Genomic DNA, 23,196 nt, shown 5'->3' with positions numbered 1-23,196 from the left:
TTCTGATGCGTTAATTCAGCTCACGTGTATGTAACAACCATCGCCAAGCAGATGCGAGACCCTCATGCTCACACCGAGATCCACAGCTCGGGACTCAACTGAGGCCACCCTGGACAGTCCTAGTGCCAACTCCCCGCGAGGGGTGGCCCAGGCCGGGACAGTCTCTGCAGCAGCCAACACCGGCTGACACCAAACCACAGCGACCCGGGCTCACGCTACGGCTTTCCAATAAAGGCAAAAGATATTGTTTCATTTCCGCCTTTCCTCCAAGCTTACACAGACAAATAATTGATATTTTACTTTACAAGCTAACCGGAGCTCGAGTTCTTCCCCCCAGCAGAAACGCCTGCACACCTGCAGCACCTACCACCAATGTGTCAAACACATCAAGTACTCGGTGGCAGATTGGATACCTGTCTTAAGGCGTCCAACAACACCCACGAGATAACTACTGCAAAATATTTAACCCATCTATTAATTACTGCGGAATCCTGTTCCACTCAGCTAATCCTCTCTTTAATTAGTTTCCTACATTGATTTCATAATTCTATGTAATATTGTCCATGCAGACACCCAGGCTTCCCAGAAATGCCATTCCTCTGCTTTCATGAAGCTCTTGACCAGCCGATTTTTCCTGCTGAGGAGTTACTGCTCTGACCCCACGTCACACACGTCGGGGTGATCACACACTGCAAAAGCCAACACAAACCTCCCAGCTTCGTTTCTTTGCCTCCCATCCCCAAATCGCACCCATAAACCAAGTTTCCTGAGTTTCAGCAGAATTAATGCAGATTTACAGTGATGAAAGTGATTTCAATTACATGAACATTTTTCTGTAAATATTTTCTTTCTTGGAAAGACACAAATATCAAGATCAGCAACAAAAAAGTAAGTACCACCTTGTTGTACCAAGACTACACAAACCAACCTCTAGAAGGGTCAATTTGCTTCATTCATAGGACTTACAAACATGAGAATATAATTTCTATGTGAAAAAGGCAACAAGCACTGGTCAAAACTCTGTGATTACCCTCACTCTTCAGAGATTCATCACCTCTGTTCAACTGAAATAAAAGTTTGCATGTTCATGGGTAAAGAATCCATCCAACTAACTAGTTTATTATAAAAAAACACTCTACAAGCTAAGACAGAACCACTAAGGACATGCTTGTCTTTAACGCTAAAACAGGAGAGAAACAGAGTTTAAGTTTAATTTAAACTAACTATTAATATTAAGCTTATAAAAATAAATGAGTCAGTATCATTTTAAGTAGTTTTTAATGGAAAAAAAATGCAGGTACTTGTCTGTATTTTAATGAAACTAGAAAGCCTCCTTACTGGGGACGCAGATGCCAAGGCACCAGCAGATTACCTGGCGAAGAAACCTGAGCAATAATGGAGCGCAGACAACCACACCCTGAGAGCCTCCCGTGAGCACCGAGAGCCTCAGCTGCAAGCAGGCAAAGGTCACTGCGAACCTCCCAGCCCGCACACAACCACGAACGCTGCTCCACATTTCATTCTCTGTTTCCCCTTGCAATAGAAAGCAGCCTGAGATGTTTATCCCACTCAGTACAGTGCAGATTACTCGAAATTCCATTTGGGATTTGGAGCTGCAGGCCTAACACGCGCAAAAATGGAACGCCAATAATCACTCCAAGAATATACATATTAAAAAAATCCATTAATTTACATAAAATGAGAATAGAAGGATACCAGATTGATTTGGAAGTTATGCTCTCTTTTACAGCAAAACAAACACACTATTAAAAAAATCTGCTACTTAGCTATTCTTAGCTGACACACTTGACCTGTTTTATATGTGTGTAGGCCCCAAAGAAAATAAACATTGTATTAAATGACTTATTGAAGTGAAGGCCACGAAAGTATAAAGTCAGGTAATGTGAAAGTTTATATTTTCAGTAAAAGTACTGAAAGTACTTTTATAGTTTCAGACTAAGTTTTCACTAAAAGCAGAGAGCAGTTTCCAGGGGAAAAAATGCAGAACTGTCCTGGAAACGCAGCAAAGTTACATTTGCACTTCCAGCTCCCCAAAGGGCGGCGGGTGGACAGACGCTCCTGTGTCTGTGCACGGATTTGTTTCCACAGGATCAGGCTAAAGACTTTCCAGACATCAGAGCCCTGGAAGCTGCTGGCAGTGACACCTGTGAGGCTGCTGTTGTTTTTGTTAAAGTCACAGAAAATGCACTCCCTGAAGTCTTAAACGTGAAGAAGAGTGAGAAACGGACGAAATAACTCAATATTAACGCAGTAACAAAGGAACTGAAAGTCACGAAACCCCAGACAGGAAGCGCCCGATGCAAATAGCGCTGGGGGCCAAGGGGAGCCCCTGCGGACCCCCCGGCCCGGCGGGGGCTTCGCTTCGTGCCCCCGCGGCCCCGAGCGCGACACCAGACGCGACACGGGCCCGGGGGAGCGGCCGGGGCACCCGCACGGGCTCCGCTTCACGGGCTGCGGGAGCGGAGCTGGAGCTGAGCACACGGACGGACAGACAGACCGGAGGCCTCGGTACCTCCGGAGACTGACGGACCGACACCCGCCCGGCCGCTCCCGGCGCCAAAACCGATGACCAGAAACTTCTCATTGCGGTTTTTTTTTTTTTTTAATTTCCCAGCAGTAAAAGGCCCCGTCCCATCCCCTCCCCATCCCGCCAGGCGCTTCCCGAACCGACACAAGTGCTTCTTCCCCAAAAGGCTCCGCTCGGGAGCGGCGCGGGAAGCCCCACCGGGCCCGGCCCCCCGCCCCGCCGGGACTGCGGCTGAGCCTCCGCCCGCTCCCCGGCAGCCACTTCGCACGGACGAACGGCTCCCGGGCCCCGCCGCCCACCTGCCGACGGTCTGGTTGGCCAGCTGCTTCATGCGGTTGAACTGCTTCTTCATGGCGGCGGCCGTTCCCCCGGCCTCCCGCCGGACACCCGCTGCTCCGCCGCCACCAGAGCGCGGCCCCCGCCCGGCCTCCGCCTCCTCACTGCTGACGGCGGCCCCGCCCACACCGGAACCCACCGCCGCTTCCGGCCCCACCCTCACCAGCAAGAGAACAGCCGGGGCTCCGGGAGGGGCGGGGCGGCCGAGAGCCCGGATGTCGGCCCTTCGCAGTTCGGGGGCGGCTCCTCTGCCGCTTTCTCAGGAGCGGCAGCTGGGCCGGGCTCGGTTAGCGGGGGCCGCCCCTCTCGGAGCGGACAGCCCGGGAACCACCCCCGTCCCGCACCCCCCGCGGCCTTACCGCCGGGCGCTTCCCGAGACTACTGCTCCCGGCTTCCCTTGCGGTACCGCCACCGTTTCCTGGGCGGGGCGGCCGAGCCTGCGTTCTCTCATTGGGTATTATGGGAATGGGTGGGGCTGTGAGCCAATCGCTGTCGACTTCCGGCGGGCCGCTCTGCGGAGGCCTCCCAATAAGTGGTGGCGGGGGGCGGGCCGCAGGGGCGGTGGCGGCAGCGGCCGAGCCTGAGACTTCCATGGCGGCCGCTGCCCGCGACCCCCTCTCTGCTGCCGGCCTCGACGAGGCGGATGAGGCGGTCCGGGGCACGTGCGAGGACGCGTCTGTCTGCAAACGGTAGCGGCGTCTGGGGGGCAGCGGCGGGATGGGATGGGATGGGATGGGCCGGGATGGGCCCCTCCGGGTGTGCCCCCGCACCGGGCCGAGGGGGAACACGGACCGGGCCCCGGGAAGCCGGAAGGGAAGGGAAGGAAAGGAACCCCTTTGCCCAGGCACCCGCCGGTGTCTTTTTGTCTGTACGGAGACCGAGAGGGTAGCCGGGGCCCGGGAGCCCCAGCCGGCGCCGTGTGCCCGGAGCGAGCAGGGCTGGGGCGGGAGGACAAACGGACCAGCAGGGGCACAGTGTCCCCGAGAGGGGCTGTGGGTCGGGGGGGCTGCTCACCCGCACCGGCACCTCTGGCCATCGGCTTTGCCCCGAACTTCCCCGCTCCTGTTATTAAGCACCCGCCCAATTTTCAACAGGGAGCTTGTTTATTAAGCAGCACACAGTGATAGCTGGAATTATACTGGCTAACGGCGGTGGTCAGAAATTTTAGTGATGTTTAATATCTCGGGGGAGAAAAATTGATATTTTTCAGAATTCTTTACTTCACCTCTCCTGGAGGGTGGGTGCTGAGAGGGCCATGAGTTTTGTTTCTCTGTTGTGCCCAGGCGTGAGTTTAACATCTGTGGCTGCTGGCGATTTGTAGCAGCAAATTGTTGTGTGGTTGAGTTTGGTTTTGAGAGTTTACCTTTTCAAATCCATTGTAAAACTAATAAGTTCTATTAGAATAGCATAGCACTGTTGTGTTAAAGCGACATGTAGAAGATCTGGAGTAAGTGCAAACAGCTTGCAGCGTAATGATATATAGAAGACGTGCTCTGTGTGCGGTCTGAGGAGCTTCGGACAGTCCCTCTCTTTGCTGGGTCCCCAGGGAAGGTGTATTGGTGATAGTAGGGTCTTCACTCACAGTTCATTGAGTAGCACACAGATCATTAAAAAGGTGCTTGTTTAATATGGCAAGAACCAACATTTGTTACTAGATTTTCTGTAGCTTCTTAATTGAAATAACTGCACCCATTCAACAGAGTTTTTAAACCTTGTCTGCATGTGCACAGCCAGGTCAGAGAGTGACTTTTTCAGCCTCTGTATCTTTTAGAGTCAGTCTTGGTGGCCTTATCTCTCAATTCTCGTATTTTTTTTTCCTCTCCACTGGACAGGTTTGCTGTGAGTGTTGGTTACTGGAAGGACCCTTATATCCAGTATTTTGTGAGACAAGCCAAAGAGAGAAAAGCACCTGAAATCAACAGAGGCAAGTTGGCGTGTGAATGTGAACAAAGACAGTGCAAACGTGTTCTCTGCTGGTCTTGAGGAGCACCTGATGAACCCTCCATGTATATGGGGTATTTATGCAGTGTAGGAAATGCGTGAAAGAGTGAGACAAGTTTTCTTCACACTAATAGTTCCATATTGTACCTGATCTTTGAAATATTATTCTTTAAACCAAAACTCTTATCCTTTGTTTTCTGTGTTCTGGACGGAATGTCTCTGTGTGTCTCAGCGTGCAGTAATCTCTGCAAAGCAATCAAAAATGTTGATTTGACCCAGGACAGCAGCTCATGTCAGCTCTGGTCTCTGCAAAAATGTTCACACTAGTTAGAGTTACTCTGCACAGTTTGAGGTGAAACTTGACTAAAACTTTTATTTACCCAAGCAATCCTGTTTTATCAGTGCATCAGATTTTGCTAGTAATAAAAAAAACCCAGAACCACTTAGCTTAGAAAGAGAAAATTATTCTTCCTAAGAAGCACAGTTTTTTAAATAGAGAGTGTACAAAGTTACCTAAAAATCTCAGTGTGTGTTAAATATCAAGTATTATATGAAAGTAATAATAAAAATACCTTTTTGTTTGTTTGTTAACAGGCTATTACGCTCGTGTTCATGGAGTCAGTTATCTGATTAAAGCTTTTCTAAAGAAGACAGAATGCAACTGTCAAATTGTTAATCTCGGTGCTGGCATGGATACTCTGTTCTGGAGATTAAAGGTAACGAGAGCTGAGAGTAACAGGCCCGGCTGGGGCCGTTTGGAGCCATTTCTGTGAGCGCTGCTGTGGGACAGCGGGTATGCGGGGCTGCCTGCCCTACTCTGCCCCAGCCTCGGCTTGGGTAGGATTAGTTTAGGTACCTTTAGAGCTCAGGGCACAGGAGGGGCTGCAGTTTTCACTGGCTTTCACCAAAACCTGTGTGACACGGCGCTGACCTCTAGTGGGCTGTCAGGACTGGAGCTGAACTCCCCACTGTGCTGTTCTCTCTAAGCCTTTAGGTTTCACTTTTTTATCCCATATTAGAACAGGAACAAGGTACCGAAGTACAGGGTCATACAGGCTCTATTGACATGTTTCTGAATTACTTATACAAATGTAAGTTTAGATGTGTAAATATATATGTATGTAATTCACCAAAATTCACATTCTTCAGATATTACGTGATGGTGCTGTTCTGAGTGAAAACACCTCTAAGCCATCTTCTCGCTAGCATTTACATTTGTAAATTTGGTTTCTGGAAGAAAGCCCAAGGAGGCCAGCTGCACTTTGCTTGGTCACAATTCATTATATTTCAGTCAGTGGAAGGGGAAAAATAATGAATTTTTTTTTCTGAGATGTGAAGATTTTTCTTAACTACATTCCTATGAAAACTATGTCAATAGTTTTGTTAATTTTCCTATAGCAGTGATTTTTAAAAGCTAAAGTGGGGCCTGTAATTCCAATTCTTCTTCTTTGTAAAGAGCAGGTGTGGTATAATTAACATACAGAAGATGGGACCCAGTTAATCGAGCGCTTCAGTGTTCTCACTACTGATTTAATCTACTGTTCAGAAATTCATGAGGTTGACAGGCTGGAACTGGCAGTTCATATCCATCACAAAAGGACTGCTGCATGGGGAGAAACTTAGTACGGCTTATCTGTCAGGGTGTCAGATGGTGACAACACAAAATGAAGAGGTTTTCCCTTTTTTTTGTAGTAGAGGAAAACTGATGCGCTCATAGTCTGGCTTCAGTTTGAGGATGAATCAGGAAATGTGGTCACTTTCTGTGTAAAATGTTCCCGATTACTTTCTTATAAGAATATACTAAAGATGCAGGGTAAATTCATAATAGTTTCCTGTTGCTGCGCTCTGCTAGATCCTGGTAATACATTGTTGGAATGTATGTTTCAGCGATCTAGTATCTAGGATTGCTGCATGACATAAAACGGTAAATTTCCTTAACGCTTAGAGGACATTCTAATGTCTCTTAACTGTTTTGGGTTTGGTTTTTGGTGTTTATTTTAAAGCAGTGAGACATTAAGTACTACTGTTACAAATGCCAGTGTAAACTAAACCAAAACTATTTGGGACTTAAGGTTGTATCTTCTTGTCATGTGCATGTGAAACTCGAATGTCCCTAATTCTAGAGTCTTACTCTAATTCTCAGGATGAAAATCTTCTCCCTAGAAAATATTTTGAAGTGGATTTTCCAATGATAGTTGCAAGAAAAATACATAATATCAAGTAAGTATGTTTTGCTTTGTGGAACTGAATGTAATTCAGCAAAATGCCATGAATTGCAAGTTACAATTATTTCATCTGTCTTTTGAGAAACTCTTCATGCTCTGGGATTTAGAGTAGAGGTTTCATTATACAGGCAAGTCTTGCATGTGACTGTGCAGCCTCTATTCCAAATTGGAGAAGTTGATATGTGGAAGCTTTAGGGAGGCAAGCGGACTTTATTCTTAATTATGTAAAATAGAATGGGCAGGAGAAGCCTCATGATGATAAGAGGTGGTTAAGTCTTCTTTCTACTGAATACTTTAGTAAATTCTCAGACTTGCATGTTCCGTTAGAGACGTAGGATAGCTGGGACTAGACGTGGATATTGTTTAGATACATGGAGGCTTATGGAGGATACTTGAAGAGAGCATCTGGATTCCTCTTGAACGATTACCTCAAAACCTAAGAGCTGCTGGGTATAAAACTCAACTGCAACTTACTACTGAGTCTACCTTGCAAAACTTTTTATTTCCAGTAGAGGGCAGAGATATTCTCCTGTCTGTTTCTAACACACACACATATATGTTTAAAAAAGTGTAAGCACGCTGTAAAACAAGATTAACTGCTCAGAGATGCTGCTTCTTCCCACAGATCAAAACCTCCCCTGTCAAAACCAATTATGGAATCCCATTCAGGGGACTCTCTTCTAATAGGTGAGTCATCTTCAAAATAAGCCAGCAATGTACTGCAGCACTTTTAAAACTTTTCTGATCATTTTGTTCTGCTATGTAGGCAGGCTTTTAATGTTTGAAATGCTGTTTGGACAGAGAATTGGGAGGGAAAAGAGGCTTTTTTCTTCTCTTACAGGCTCCTGCCCATTTGTTCTGTGCCATGTTAGCAACGTCTTCTCTTGAAGTGGTTTTATTCTGCCAGAAAGCTGTTGGGATTTTTCTTCTCATATGTGGCTTAAGTTATGGGGGGTTTTGTGTCACAGAAAAGGAAAAATGCTACTGATGGTCATGTTTACTGGATTAAAATATCTCTTGAGTGTTTTCCTGTCTTTCTGTCTCATTAAGAGCAGAGGTCTTTACGTTTAGGGGAGTCTTCACAGAAGAAATGCAGCCTGCAAAGTCCATTCTCAGGAGCTAGTGCCGTTTGTGGCATTTTAGTCTGAAGAGAAGATTAGATTCAGGTGGTGGTGTGTGCTTGTGCTGTCTTAGAGCCTCGTTATGTTTCTATCAGGACAGTAATTTGAAAACCTATTTCCTTGTGGAAAAAAAATCTGGGTTCCATTGATCTAGGTGTTCCTGCTCTGGCAGGGGGATTGGACTAGATGATCTTTTGAGGTCCCTTCCAACCCCTGACATTCTGTGATTCTGTGAATTATGTTTTCAGTGCCTAAACAGCAGATACAGCTCTATAGTAGCTGCCCTGGACCGTTGAGGAGGAACAGTAATTATCTGCATCTGTGATACCAACTAATTAGTGTTAGCAGATGTGACCCTGACCCAGAGCTGGCAGTGTTCAGTGTTCCCTGATGAGATTCCATCTACAGGTGATTTTAATAAGCACAATTCTAGCCAAGGGTCTGGAGGGCTTGAGAGGGCCCTGCAGAGCGCGAGGAGGAGTGTGAAGAGTGCGGAGATGTCTCCTGCTTCCCGGGGCAGAGGCTTCACCCAGGCTCGTAGTGCTTCGATCACAGTACTGCCCCCACTGACTTGACTGTGTGTATTTATGCATATTATGCACATTTTATTGAAACATGTTAGAGGGTCTTAACTTACTGACCTTTTAGATGTGATTTGAATGGCTGAATTCTCCATTGTACATTGAGGTCTCAAAAGCGGAAAGCCCAGTGCCCTGTCTCAGAAAATGGGCTCCTAAGGACCGCTGGGTTTCAAGTGGGAGATCTTCTTAGAACATATCTCGTCTCTACTAGATGTGCTGCATAAGCACTGTTACAAAGGCGTTAATACAGGGTCGATGAGAAGGGGCTGATAGTATTTGTGTTACTGAGCAGCTGTTGATACATCTAGTACAGTAAAATAACTGCGAAGTTATCAAGTTGCAGTGGTGTATTGTAATCAAAAGCTACTAATTGGCAAGTTGCAGCAGTCAACAGAAATTAATGTTTCACTGATTGAATGCATTGGAGTGGCTTCTTCCTCTAAAGCTCTTTCTGTTGTTCTAAGTGCTGGGTTTTAAGTACTTCAGAGTTGCCATATTCTTGTAACCCAGCTGATGCAGGCTTGGCTACAGTGAGATCTGCGGGATGGGGCATAATGTCCAGATATTTGGGGAAAGTCTGTTGTGGAATCCCAGTTTGAACTGGGACTCGATAACCACAGGTCAGCTGGAGTGAAATCCATGTGGGAGCTCTGGTTTATGGACACAGGGCTGGCCCTGCTGCACGTGGAACTGCCACCAGAACAGGCTGTGCACTAAGCAGACAAATCAAACAGATGAATAGAGATTTCTTACACATCTAAAGGAGCTTGACAACGAATTCGCTCGGCTATTAACTGGCATATACCCTCTCTTTTAAAACTGTCTTAGTACCTGAGAACTGGAAGGTGGCAGCTGTGACTCCGAGAGGCTCCAGGAGAAATCCAGGGAACTACGAGCTAGTGGGACTGATGTCCCTGCTGAACAAATTAGCAGAAACTCTAACAGACTGACTTGGGGGAACACAGCAATAATACAACGTGTTGAAGAGTCAGCATAGCTTTTGTAAGGATAAATTCTGCCTCACAACCGTATTGCAGTTCTCTACATGAGTCAATAGATGCATTGGAAAAGGACATCCAACTAATAGTGCTTGAATTAGAAAAATTTGTTTGACGGTGTCCCTTACTAAAGTATGCCAAAGAAATCGCATAGCTGTGGAGAGAAGGAATGGTTCTCATATGGATAAAGAGCTGAGGATGGAGGGTAGGCATATGTTGTTAATTTTCATCATGGAGCGAGATGGAGATCTGTGCTCAGGGATCTGTTCTTCTTCAACACTAAGAAATGATTGGGAAATAGAGTGACTAGTATGTGGCAGCTTGTTGGCAAGTCTGAACTCTTCAGAGTGGTAAAGAACTGTAGAAGAATCTTGGGAAATTAGTGACTTGGTGATAAATTCAATGCAGATTAATATAAAGTGATGCACATGGGTGGAAAAAATAGTTTATGCCTCGCATGCAAATGATAGGCTGCTGACTGATTATTGCTGCCTGTGTGCAAGATCTGGGTGCTATAATAAATAGATATCTAAAAACAGTGGCTCAGGAATGGTCCAGAAATCCAGATCAAATTTAAGGATTCTTGGAAAAAAAGACAGAAAACAACATAGATACCAGTATTAGTAGTGCGTTTTGCCCTCTTTTTGTCTTTTCCATAGGTAGCTGCTGGTGGTATCTGTGAGAGACAGGGGACTGTAGTGGGGGCACCTTTGGTCTGCCCTGGTCCAGCTGTTAGACCAGCGCAGTGTTCTGGGAACAGGGAGTGTAGTGGGGCACAGTGGAGCAGCGTTTCCAGGTAGGAAAATGCTGCTCATTTCTGTGGTTTTCAGGGTGCAGATACGGACCAGGATTTTAGAATCTTGTGGAGGGAGGTTGTCCTGACCTGTCCCCCACCCCCAAATCATTTCCACACTGCTGCCTCATGTATGCCAGCAATAATTTGTTTAGGTGCTTTGGAATTTGATTTTTGAGTAGTTGTAATATTGCTTGACATGACTCTCCTTCTCTTACTGCTTTTCTTCTTGCAGTAAATATTTTCATTTCATGAAGCTAGTATTAACAGACAACTTTATCGTCTTCGGGGCAACATCTGCTTTCTCCTGCCCTTCAGACAAAGCCATGACAGCACAGCTTGCAATTCAAGTGTAGATGTTTGTGGCCTCTGCCCTTGAATGCAGCAAGATGACACTTGTCATTGAGCAGCTTTGTTGTTTCCTGGGGAGCGTTTGTGCAGTGATGTGACATTGCTGAGGCAGGACCAGGTTAACTTGTTTTCAGAGGTCAGCGCTATCTGGTTTACGATGCAGATGCCAGTGCTGGGAAGTTAGTGCTGCACCTTGTGAGTGCAGGTTACACATCAGTGAACTCTTACCTTTCCGTGCCACTTGGACACTTTCTGTCCCTCTCTAGTTCAGCTTTGGGACTTGGTGGTTTTAACTCCTTTTCCCTATGTTCCAAGCTTGCTTGTGACCCAACGCAGACGTTGGGGTGTCGCTGTCTTGCTGACTTGCATGCCTGCTTTGGGGATGATCCCCTGCTTACAGGACAAACTAAATTTCTTTGTGTTTTGGGACGTACCCTGTTCTGATGTTGCAGTTAATAACCAACCTGAGTGAGACCAACGCTCTGTCATGCCTGTGAGCTGGCAGAATAGGTTGTATGGGCTGGGTGGTTGTAAAGCTGCCAAAGATACTTTGGGATGAAAACCCCAATGAAATCAGTTTGAGTCAGTAGTATCCTGCATGCTGTCTCTTGGAAAAACTCCAGGAAGTTGTTTCTCTAATCTGAGAAGACAGTAAGAAAAGAAAACTCTGAATTCTGGTAGCAGAGGAGATGCTGCACTTTGCGCACCCTGGTGCTCTGAATAACACCGCTGAGCAGGCGGGTGAGTGCCCGAGGGCCACCATAAACCAGGGCGTTTATCTGCTGGTAGCACGTTCCTGTGAAGAAACTATTTATTGCAGTGAGGTCCAAAGGCAACTATAAGCAACTCCTCCTACTATTCATTTACTGCAGTGATATCTAAATTTAAACCACCTGTATTGTTACTTCTGTGCCGAAAGTCAAGGAAAATATACAAACAAGTGGTATGAGAGCAGAACAATCTCTGCGTCGTGCCCAGGGAACGGAGGCGTGCAGCAGGCTGAGGCTGGGAGATGAGGAGGGCTGGAGCGCTGGGGCTCTTCTCTTTCTCCTTCACTCTTCCTTCCCTTGTATTTCTCAAACCTTCGTTTCAGACAAGTACAAGAGAGAAACTTTGTACATAACTGAATGTGCTGAGTGTGAGCATCACACAGAAAACCAGAAGGTAGCTCTGTGCTCTAAGAGCGAGCATCGTGACCAAGCAACTTTGCTAAAAAGCTACATGAAGAATTGGCACCTGGGTAGGAATTAGTGCTCAGAATATGGGATTTTCAATGAATTGAACCACCAGTAATACAGCTCACCAGCACTGTTTTTCCAGCTTCCTGTCACAAATACATTTTACATATCCACCAAAAAAACTGATTCAGTTAAAAGACACATCTTGTTCGTAAGAAGAAATCAGTGGAGGCCATGTGCCTGTGCTACCAAGCTAAAACTTGCCTTTTCAGCTGCTCTGTAGCTGGATGGGTATTGTAAAATACATTTGCACCAATGCTGCTCAGTCAGGGTAGCAACATATTTGCAAATATTCATACTTAGAGCATCAGACTCTACAATGAAGTAGAAATTGGTGCCAGACCATGACCTAGCAGTGCATTATTTCCTGGGATGTTTACTGCTGTACTTTGACTTTTAGCTTCCAGGCTGGGAACAGATCCAACTATCATCAGCTGCCATTGCCGTGCAATAAATGAGTTATGTTATCTAAGTATGAAGTGATGGAGCAGTTGTCAGTCTGATTTTAAGATCTTGAAGTTATTTACCTAGTTAAATTTGATCTCTTCATCCTTTTGACTTTATATATAAAGGATTTTTTTAATGCCAAGTGTAGGCCAAAGGTGGAAGCCAGCAGTAAATCTTACCAGGAAGTTTGGAAGGGCTTAGCTTCAACTCTTTCCTCTTGCTTTCTTTCCGTCTGCCTCTCCCGTTTTAAATTTGACTAGTGTAAATTTCATATTTTGCCTTAAGATTTTCTTCACGAGATAAGTATTGATTGTGAATGTTGAAATATATGAATTATGAGGATATTTGATGAGGCGCTTTCAGATATGTTTAAAACGCACGATTTCTGGCAATTATATCAGCTCGTGTACGATACGTGTGCAGCTCGGCCTCGGTACTGTCTGCAGTTGTGTTTGAGTCGAGGGAAGTTGGCAGGAAAATGTGTGGAGGAACAAGAACATTCTGTTTGAATGGACCGAAGGAGCACCATGCAGCCCGGGTGCTGGAAATGGAATGAAAGGCTTTCGAAGAGAAGGAGACAATCCATTCCTCGTGAGCTTTTTTTTTTTTTCATTTTCCCCAGTAGTTAACTCTAAATAACCCACCTATGGCTGTTTGTTTTTCCCTCGTCCGGAGCAGCTGGCCCTGCTGGGCTGCCCAGCGGCACTGAGGACGCCCGGGCTGTTCCTCCCACCATGTCAGGGCCCAACAGAAATCCCCTGGGGTTTGTTCATGCAAGTACAGGCTTATCAAAACTAGTGCAAGTCGTTCTGGTTGCTGAAATTGGAACCATTTAGAAGGACAGTTTTCTAACCTGCAGTTTGAGAGATTTTGCTCTTTCCTTTTCTTCAGTGCTAAAAACTCTCAAATCAACATGGCGCGAGCAAAGACATTTGCTTCCACTTCAAGTGTTTGTACCCCTTCTGTTACTGGATCACTTAAAAAAAAAAAAGTCCTTTATTTCTGGTTATAATTAACGTACTGGTGTGTCCAGGTCAATGAAGCTGGACAAGCAGATTGCGTTAATTTCATACTAATTGTGGTGACTGCTTGCTGTGCTGTGTCTCTGGACAGCAAACCAAGCACTATATAAATACTTTCATCTGTGTGGTATGGGGTTTTTTTTGTGTGGCCTTTTTTGATGCCATTATCATGGCCTTGATATAATAACTTAAATAGAAGGGTGTGGGAAGTAGTAAAGCTTTTACAGAACATGCACATGGAAAAAAGCCTTGACTCAAAATGTTGCATCATGTGCTGCACAGCTTTCTTTTTCTTTTTTTTTTCCTCTCCTCCCTCTGTAACTCTCTGCATGAACTGTTCTGGTTTCTGTACGTGTTCAGAAGTGTTCCTGGAAAGACAGCTATTGTCACTTGCTAGTGCCGTTTTCAAGCAGTTGTTCACTTGAAAGCTAAATGGAGCTACATCTTCCAGAACGTTTGAAGCACGGCTTAATTTAACACGTTGCTTTTAATTTTTGTTGCCTTTTTTTTTTCTCTCTCTCTCTCTCCTAAAATGGAAAACCCCTTTCACCGCGTCCCTCCAGCCGCTTGGCTCCTCTGGTCCTGTCCCCGTGCTCTCTGTGCTCAGTCACCGGCAGCGCCAGCTCGGGTGCTGCCGCTTTGGGCAGCGCTGCCAGCGTGCAAAGTGTCTTTGGGCGTCAGGGTTTGTTCCTCCTCCGAGCTGGAAAGCACTCACAGACGCTTCCTGCGTCTTGTATCCCGGGGTGAATATTTCTTTCTCAGAATACCGTTTCTAATTTGACTCTGTGCTTAAATACCCTACATAATAACTTATTTTGGCCCCCAAATCTGTGTCTGATGCCCATATATACGATGTAACTCTATGTATTGTTAATTTATAGAGCTATATCATTAACATTTGGAACATTGTTACTTTTAACTTAGTTTTTCAGAAATCGATGTACTTATTTTGATGTAATTCCTCATGTACATACATTGGGTCATCTAAAAAGACTCTACAAATGAAACAAAAAATGCTGCCTTTAATCTTCACATTTTTCTTCTCTCTGGGTTTCTTGAAACCATGGTAACGGCCAGGATAACCCATCTGCATTTACAGAGGCTGGGGAGTGAAAGATGAGGCTTCTTATGGAGTCTGATGCTAATGTATCACCATCTGTAAACCACAAAAAATGATGTTTGCTGTTCATTGTTAGGTATAACAGATCAAACTTTGACTTCAAACTCCTATGTTCTGGTGTATTTTTTTTAAATTTATAATTTCAGCATCTCTCTTATTTGTAACCATTAGTCTCTCAAAATGTTGAACTTGCAGATTCTCACAGCCTGGACTCCACTCGCTATTCCATAGTGGGAGCAGATCTCCGTTTCTCATCAGATCTGGAGGAAAAATTAAAGAAACATAACCTGGATATACAGTAAGATCATTTAATTTTGGTTTTGTGGTGAGGGCTTGTGGAGCGCCCTGGTGAGAGTGCAGTGAGGCTTGGGCACAGCATCTGCAGCCAGTGCTCATTATGCCATTTCCATGGTTACCTTTTCCTGAGCCCTGGGAGCAGCAGGGATTGTTCAGACACCTCTTGCCGTGACTGTTTGGGCATTCACGCTGCAGCACAGCTGTTCCTGCCGCAGACTGCTCTGCACACTGCGCTTCCATCCTTCCTGGGAAGAGCAAACATCACAGAACTATTTGCCTCTTGTTCTTGAATCGCTGGGGGAATGAAGCCTAGACTTCTGAGAATGTGTTTCTGGTGATGGGTTCTCTGGGGCGTATGATCGTCTCACACCAGTTAAAGTTATTTCCTCCAGTTAAAGCCCCTGTTGCTCCCCAGACTTTCTGGTACAGTGATAACCATGGAGTCCTTTGGGAACTTGGCTCTGGAAGCCAATATCTGGGATTCTGCTGTTCAGTGTGAGGCTTCTGGAGGGGGCAGGGTTTAAGTTTTGAGTGGATGATGGACAGACCTTTCAAATATAAGATCTATAAATAGCGGCTATCTGGCTGGGTGGGAGAGAGCATATGGGTAAGCAGAATGCATCAAATTGCCATTTAAGTCTTTATACTTCCATCTTCTGAAATCTTGCCTTGCTTGCCTACATAGCTGCTCTTTGTGGAATTTCTCCTACTTCTAGTGACTCTTCTTTTTCTTGTTCATTCTAGCAATTAAAAGCAAACTCCATAATTCTAGGGGAAATGACTTGTGTAGTTTTTCTGGTTTGATTTGGTTTTTTGTGGGTGGAGGGGGAAGAGGCAACATGCAATCTAAAGACTGTATTTTGTTAGATTATATGTGAAGCTTGTTCTACAGATATTGAACAAATTCGTCCAATTTTATTCCTGATTGTACTGATCTCTAAAGTAATGTGGATTTTATCTATAGGGTACAATTCTTCTGCCAAATGAATTTTAGTATGTACTTCAGTTCATGCTCCCACAGCTCAAGAACACTTACAGAATACACAGTCTTCTGTGTTCATAGGACAGCTGACTTAGGGGAGGTTTTTTCCTGGTATCTCTGCTTTGTAACCATGGGAGTCCCCTGTCGACTGCCAGAAAACCCAGTTCTAGTCAACTTGGAGTTATTTCATTCAGTCTTAAGTGTCTAGTTCATAAAAACAGTAGCACCTTTATGAATTTTTGGGAACACGAAATTACTTGCTTGCTAATAATTCTTTATAGATGTTTCATGTTCTCTTATTGTGAGGTGTTTTTTGTTTGTTTTAAAGATTGCCAACGCTTCTGGTAGCAGAGTGCGTGCTGGTTTACATGACACCGCAGCAATCTGCAGATCTCCTAAAGTGGGCAGCAAGCACTTTTCCAGTGGCGATGTTTATAAATTATGAGCAGGTAAAACAAAAATGGTGGTTTTAGACATGCATTATTATCATAAAAACTGCTCTCAACAGTGGGATTTCTGCTTGTAAAATAAAGAGTGGGCCATATCCTTTTGTGTAGACAGCAGTTTCTGCTGAATTTCTTTAGTAATGAATGCATTTTATGTTATAGATCTGTTAGCTCACTGTAAAGAGTATACAGCTATTCTGAAAGACAATTGCTGGATTATATTGGACTAGAAGAACTGAGGGTTAATCCTTATGTGGAGAAAACCATAGAATATTGGTTTAGATAAGACAGAGGGAAAAGGAATGCTGCTGAACATTGGATATGAGTGTATAAAATTAGATAATTACCCCTCTGTGTTCTCTGGCAAAGTGGAGCAAAAATCACATCAGCATGAACACAGCTGCTCTGTATGGAAGAAAAATGCTGCCTCGGGGGAACCGGGTCGCTCCAGGAATTGGTAACAGGATCTTCCAAGTTGTAAATCGCCGCAGGAGACCTGAACTGTGCTGCTGATGATTAAAAGCAGAGTCAGTTTTCAGTGCGCGGTGCAGAGTCCCCGTGTCTGCCGAGGCAGCAGCTTTGTCACCGTTAAACTGGCGCTAAACGTGAGGGGCCCGAGGAGGCTGTGGCAGTGGGAGGTGAGACCTGGTGTAAGAATATGTGAAACTTAGCTTTAATGTTATTCTGTACATCTTATGACATAGACAATTCAAGAGTTTAACCAAAGTTACTGCTTTTCGCTGCGATTACGTTCTTTTCGGAAGGGGGAACACTTTTGTCTCCTTCTCTACCTGAGGTGAATATGATGGACCGGTTTGGACAGATCATGATTGAGAACTTGCAGAGACGACAGTGTAACCTGGCTGGAGTGGAAGTCTGCAGATCCTTGGACTCGCAGGTAAAGGGGCACAGAGCTCTGAGTGTGTTTGAATCTTAATTGACCTGTCTGCAAGTCCTGCCTGTGTGTGTGCTATGGAAGGCTCAGAGCAGTGATCCCAGCAGGTTTGGGGTGGGCAGCTGCTACCTGCTGAAACCCTTTCCCATCCGTGTTGCAGTGGTTCCCTGTTATCAGTGCCAGGGTTGCTCGATATCGCTTAGTTTCAGTAGTTGCACAAACTGCAGCAGGTCAGAGCACAGCACCATCCAGCTCACTGTCCTCTCTGCACAGAGGCCAACAGCAGATGCTTAGAAAAGAGTATAAGAGCTCTTCAAAGGACAGGTCAAGCAGGTGGCCTACAAAATCCTTCAGGGGAAACACTGTTCTCTGATATTTTTCCTAGAGTCCTCTGAAAACTGTACTGCTTGTTTATTTTACAGAGGGAACGATTGCTGTTAAATGGCTGGGAAGCTGCACACGCCATTGATATGATGAAAGTATACAGCTTTTTGCCACAGGCTGATGTCAAAAGGTATTACTGAAAGCTTGCTTGCAGCCAAAAGTCATCTTCAGATGCCATTTCCAAGGTAGTACACATCAACACATAGTAAGAGATCCCTCGGTATAGCAGGACAGGCTGCGTGCAGATGCTGGCTGGGCAGACAATGAGTCTGAGTCTGGAGCTCTGCAGAGCCTTGAGGGTAACGCCTGGAGCAGCGTTAATGATCCAGAGGGTTATTGCTGCCAGAAGTAGACTGGCAGCGGTGATGATTTATTTGGGTGCGATATAAAGCATCTCATGACAGAAATTTGCAGATAAAAGATGCTACAGAAATGCTGTGTTGGGTGTGCACAGCACCTGAGATGTTTCTTGTGAACATCCAGCCTCCGCAGCACTAGATGTGTGGAGCCGAGTCCTAAAACACACTCAGAACAGGCAGCTGCTCTGCATGTCCCCAAGGGAGGTGACATCCAGGTGTTTGCTCCAATCTCCTAGGCCTACATAAGATTACTTAGACATTTGCTTTTTCTACTACAAGTGGGTAGAAAGTGGCCAGTCGTGTTCTCCTCTCCCTTGCTCCTTGGCAGCGTATTTAGGCAATGAGCCAAGGCAGGGCAGTGGTGTCGTGCTGTGACCAGTTGTTCTGTGAAAACAGAGGGAGAGGGAGGAGAGCTGTGCCCAACAGTGGGTCTGTCTGTCTCTCAGATCGATGCCTCTTCCATTCATCTCATGTTTGTGAGCAAGACTGGGTCTCTAGGCAGAGCTTAGTGCACACAGGGTATAACTAAAGGCTGTTACAAGTCATTAATCTGCATGGATTTTGTTAAAACTTTTGCATTAAAGAAAAGCTAAAAAGGGGAGAAACTGGTTTTAATGAGTAACTTCTGAGGTATATAATATCAAGTGTGAATTGCTATGAGTCATTCATTAACTATAGTTTGAATTAGCTGAACAAGTTACCTTGGTCAAAATAAGTATTCACATATGGGGATTTCTCAAACCATGGAACTGAACAGGTGAGACTGAAAATCACAGGTTATTTAAATAGGAACGCTGACTGTGTGATTGTACCATATGGCACTGATGGAGAGACGTAGCTTGTAGTTCTTTTGCAGCATTTCTGACTACCTTAGATCTGTTCAGCTCCTTCCACTTGTTCCAAATGCCAAGAAATAGGTTACATAAACCCTGTCCTTCAGTAGTAATGAGGTAAATAACACTTTCTGTTTATAAAAAATGTTTACAAAAGTGTTCTTCTGCAGCACTTGCACATCTGTGAGTGTATTTAGCAACTTTTGCCCCTCAGCCTCTTTTGATCCTCAGTAGCAGCCCCTCCAAATATTTAGCATGGAAAATAAAACACTCCAATATGCAAGTAATCTGGAGTGAGAGGGAGGAATGTGCCAGGTTAAACTTCTTAAAGCAAGCACAGCTTGAGAGAAGTTCTCCCATTCGTTTGGAAGAAATTAAAAGATCTTACTTTAAGAATCCTAAGTAGGATCATTTTAGGAAAAAAATGCTCAGATCTTACATGTACCATTTGGTTTGTGCTTCATCATGAGCTCATGTGGGAGCTGTTAGAAGCTGCACTGATTTACCCATCACTCTTCTTCCACAACATGATATGGACTTGTGATTGTCTGGAGGAAATACTGCCTGCAACTGTTTGCTGTAATCATTTGATAAGGATAAATCTGCTTCCATGAGGCTGTACTATTGTGCCTACTTAAGTCCAGCAAGACCAGATACATGCAGTAAAAGGGGATAGAAGAGGAATAGTGGTATTTGTGAGAAGTTACAGAGATTAGTCCCAGAACATGAAGTTCTAGGGATGAGAAGTTGAAAATGTCTGTTGGGTTACTTGTTTCATACATTGACAACAAAGGCTGGGAGTGGTGGTGGTGGTGGTGTCTTTATTATGGACAGATGCCTGTATTAGTTCACTAGAAAGGTAACTGCCTTACTGGCCATTGCTTTCCCCCCTATGGAGGGAGGAAGAGTACGTGAAAAACTGGACTGAGACTCCAGTTTGAATCACAGTTTTTCTTTTTATTTCTGCAGAATAGAAGCACTTGAATTCCTAGATGAAAAGGAACTGTTTGAACAACTAATGCAGCACTACTGCATCTGCTGGGCTTCCAGGGACAGCAGCAATCTGGGTAATGTCCTCCAGCGTCCGGGAGATGGCCCTTCCCGTTGAAATCCCGTGGGGAAGGACGGGACAGCGTACGCCAGGCGGCCGATGGAAATCTCCTGTAGCAGGAGTGGGCTCTGCTTCCCTCCCAAACCTCAGGACTGGTTCCCCGCAGCCTTGTGGGGGTTTGTACAGGCGCCTGAAGCCTGTCCAGTACAGGGGGGGGTTGAATTTTTACACCAAAAGATGCCGTATGCGCTACTTTAAATAACTGCCTGCTTTATACTACTGGTACTGACTGAAAGGTTTACAAATCCTATGCATATCAAGTGCCATATGGGCACATGGTATATGGAAACAGAGTGTCCTGACAACATAAAAATAAATTTGTATTACTTAGCCCAGTCATCTTCTGCACTGTCCCCATTTACATCCATCTGAGACTAAGTTTTCCATGCTACTTCCTCCTGGGGGAAAAAATTCCCTCTGAAGTTAACTCTTTTAAATGTTCTTAAATGTTCTTCTTTTTGTTCTTAAAATGCTCTCTCTCCAAGACTGGAATTTCATTGAAATAGAGAGACTTGATTCATGCTTTATGTAGCATTATGTATGTTTCTGCTGCTTAAGAAATAACAAAAATCAAAATAACTGTCGTTTAGGTGAAGGATGGGTGTCTACAGCTGGTTTTTGTCCAAATTAGACAACTGTTGCACACACAGTTTATCTTCTGTCCGCAGTTTCAGGGACTTTAGTCTTTCCAGAAAACTTCCCTGCCTGCCAGTTTGTCTTCCTCCCTTCTCCTTCCCTGCCCTTCCCTTGCTCCTGACAAAGCAGTATTCAAGAGCAAATTTCATTTACTGTTCCTTAGCAAATGTAAATATATTCTTTGCTGTGATTAGAGAAGCACCAAGGACAATTTTGGGTAAAAAGTTGAAAAATACGAATCCCAAAGGAGATTATCAAATATCTAATGCAGGATATGCCTTAATCTACAGCAGTTTTTCTTCATCCAGTGTGAATTTACTGCCCTGATTAATGGTACTTTCCCCAGCTTTCTCTTTTTAATTTAGTGGGCAGACCCTTAGTTCAGCAGCAGCCTCTGTGTTGTTCCTTCTGCCGTGAATATCTTCAGTATTCCTTCAGACTGGCCTATTCAAATTAATTCCTGCATCACAATCAAGAAAAGGGTTAAAGCTCAGATCGACCTATTTCCTCCCACCAAATCCTTCACATTTAAGTTAAAAAAATATATATATTCTGAAAGCATCCTTGTCTAACTTTGTAATGGCAGTGAAGTACAGGTGGTATAAGAATAAACACTTATTTCCCCTCCACCCCCTTTTCTTTTCAAACAGGTCTTGCAAACATCACGTTCTGATGTGTTTGGAGCGAAGCCGTGAGCCTCAAAGCCACAGCGAGAGATGACAGAAAACGGGACTTTGCATGTGCCGAGCTCAGTGTGTGCGTCTGCGAGCAGCACCGGTACAGCCAGCCCGGCTGCTGCTGGGGTCGACTCTCCCGTTGGCTTTTGGTACTTTTAATGAGTCTCTTTTGCCCTTTGTGAGCAATTGTTATGAGGTGAGACTCACATCCCATTCCCAGATGTACGATGGACTTCCATAAAATGTCAGTAATTCCTGTTTAAAACTGAAAGTAAAGTGTTCTTGGATTATTCGATTTTCCTCTTGTCTTTTTGTGGACATGTAAAATGTATTTGTGACAGAAAGCTGGAAAACCGATGCTGGTGAGCTGCATTACTGGATATCTCTGCACTGTGCACGGCTGATCATGAAGGTTAAATTCTGTAAATGTTCATTCTGTTCAGGTTTAATTTGATGAAGTGTCACCATGTCAGCTTTCTCCAGGCTTTGCTGTGGCTCCCAGGCTGGCACTGTACTGGGGGTGTTCTTGTTGGGGAAGGGCGAAGGAAGGAGGAGGGCTGGGATTCTTGTTTAGTGATGCACAAGAACTGGATGATGTTCAAGTAGACTGTGTTTAACTGGGAAGGGCTTAACTTGGCACTTCAGCACTGGGATGGTGAAGGTAAAAATAAATCTACATTTGCACTGCTGCTGGTGGTATCTTTACACCAGTTTCTCATTCCTCTTTCTTTCCCCATAAGCAAACAAAATCCCAACAGCAACGGAAGACCTTGTCCTATTGTTCAAAATGGAATCTTGCAACCTTCTTATGAGAAAAACAATAAATGTTTAGTATTTATAATTTGCCTAGTGTCTTACTCAGAAATTACCTATATATATCTGATTTAGTGACTACGTTTTTCCTGCCTCACCAAGAGTGTTTTTTTTTTTTCAATCAGTTGCAAGCATAAGCAACCATTTTTGTGCTGTATGACTTTCTGTAGTGTAAGAATTCCAGGCTTTGGAAATTGTTGATGTGGGCTTGAACTGGAGATGTAGGGAAGGAGATTTTTGAGGTACCGGGAAAAGGAAACAGTTCTTTGAGGTGACAGTCGTGATTTTGGAGGAACAGAAGCAGTAAAAAGAAGTGGCCTTCCCTGCCCCTCTCACAGTCACTGGCTGCAGTCACTGAAGCTCCTGCTGTTCCGTGTGTGTCGAGCTGATTTCCCAAATGATGAGGCACAGAAATACAATATTTGGTTAATGCTCTGCTGGTCTTTGCAAAGCGCTCGCGTAAACTCTGCCCCCAAAGGGAAGGGATGGACTGTGCAGTTATGAAAGGAGCTTATAACCTTTGCTTCCTAGATAACAGTATCGATGGTATGCTTATGCCTGCAGGTTTGAGATGTTGGTTGGGGCTTATCTGTACCCATCTTCTTGCATGTGCGAGCATATTTTTCATTCCCACTGTGATTGTTGGGTTTTGTTGGGTATTGGCTTGGTTGTTTTTTGGTGGTTTTTGTGGGTTTGGTTTGGGGTGTTTTGTGTGGGTTTTTGGTTTGGTTTTTTTGGTGTTTTGTTTTGGGGATTTTGTTTGTTTGTTGTTCTACATTTGAGGAGAAAGGAAATAACCTTCTTAACGAACTGCCGTATTACAGCTGTGTGTTTAGGTTGGGATTCTGACATTCTTGTCTTATTGCCCCTTTACCCCCCCAGCCCTTTTCCTTTTCCCAAAGGCTATTTTCCCCAATCTAAATCCTGGTAAGTCTTTTATTTGGATCCTGCCATCCTCAAACTTTTTTGGACTTCATCAGTGCCACGTCTTGGATCGTGCTGTCAAACACTAAGTTGCTTTTCTTGCTTTTAATGAGCGTGT

At 44.7% G+C, this 23,196-nt stretch overlaps 2 protein-coding genes across 7 annotated transcripts in view; one reads left to right on the top strand and one right to left on the bottom strand.

Moving 5' to 3' along the window:
- ARHGAP17 (Rho GTPase activating protein 17) overlaps nucleotides 1-3,017 on the bottom strand; it is a 39,520-nt gene extending 36,503 nt beyond the window's left edge. For all 6 annotated transcript variants that reach the window (XM_065645104.1, XM_065645110.1, XM_065645108.1 and 3 more), the window contains exon 1: nucleotides 2,848-3,017. In XM_065645104.1, the coding sequence (XP_065501176.1) occupies nucleotides 2,848-2,900 (53 nt within the window). In that variant the 5' untranslated portion in view covers nucleotides 2,901-3,017. The remainder of the gene's footprint in view (nucleotides 1-2,847) is intronic.
- A 77-nt stretch (nucleotides 3,018-3,094) lies between these two features.
- On the top strand, nucleotides 3,095-22,182 carry LCMT1 (leucine carboxyl methyltransferase 1). The gene is made up of 11 exons (XM_065644841.1): nucleotides 3,095-3,573; nucleotides 4,717-4,808; nucleotides 5,420-5,541; nucleotides 6,969-7,045; nucleotides 7,676-7,737; nucleotides 14,917-15,019; nucleotides 16,329-16,449; nucleotides 17,243-17,344; nucleotides 17,764-17,855; nucleotides 19,887-19,984; nucleotides 21,315-22,182. Exons 1-11 carry the CDS (start codon nucleotides 3,344-3,346, stop codon nucleotides 21,335-21,337), a joined length of 1,122 nt encoding a protein of 373 aa, XP_065500913.1. The 5' UTR covers nucleotides 3,095-3,343; the 3' UTR covers nucleotides 21,338-22,182.
- Nucleotides 22,183-23,196: the final 1,014 nt, after the last annotated feature.

Source organism: Caloenas nicobarica, chromosome 14, assembly GCF_036013445.1.
Source record: "Caloenas nicobarica isolate bCalNic1 chromosome 14, bCalNic1.hap1, whole genome shotgun sequence".
NCBI classification, from domain to species: domain Eukaryota; kingdom Metazoa; phylum Chordata; class Aves; order Columbiformes; family Columbidae; genus Caloenas; species Caloenas nicobarica.
Note: the sequence above shows the minus strand (reverse complement) of the source record. Positions and strands in the feature narration are given on the sequence as shown.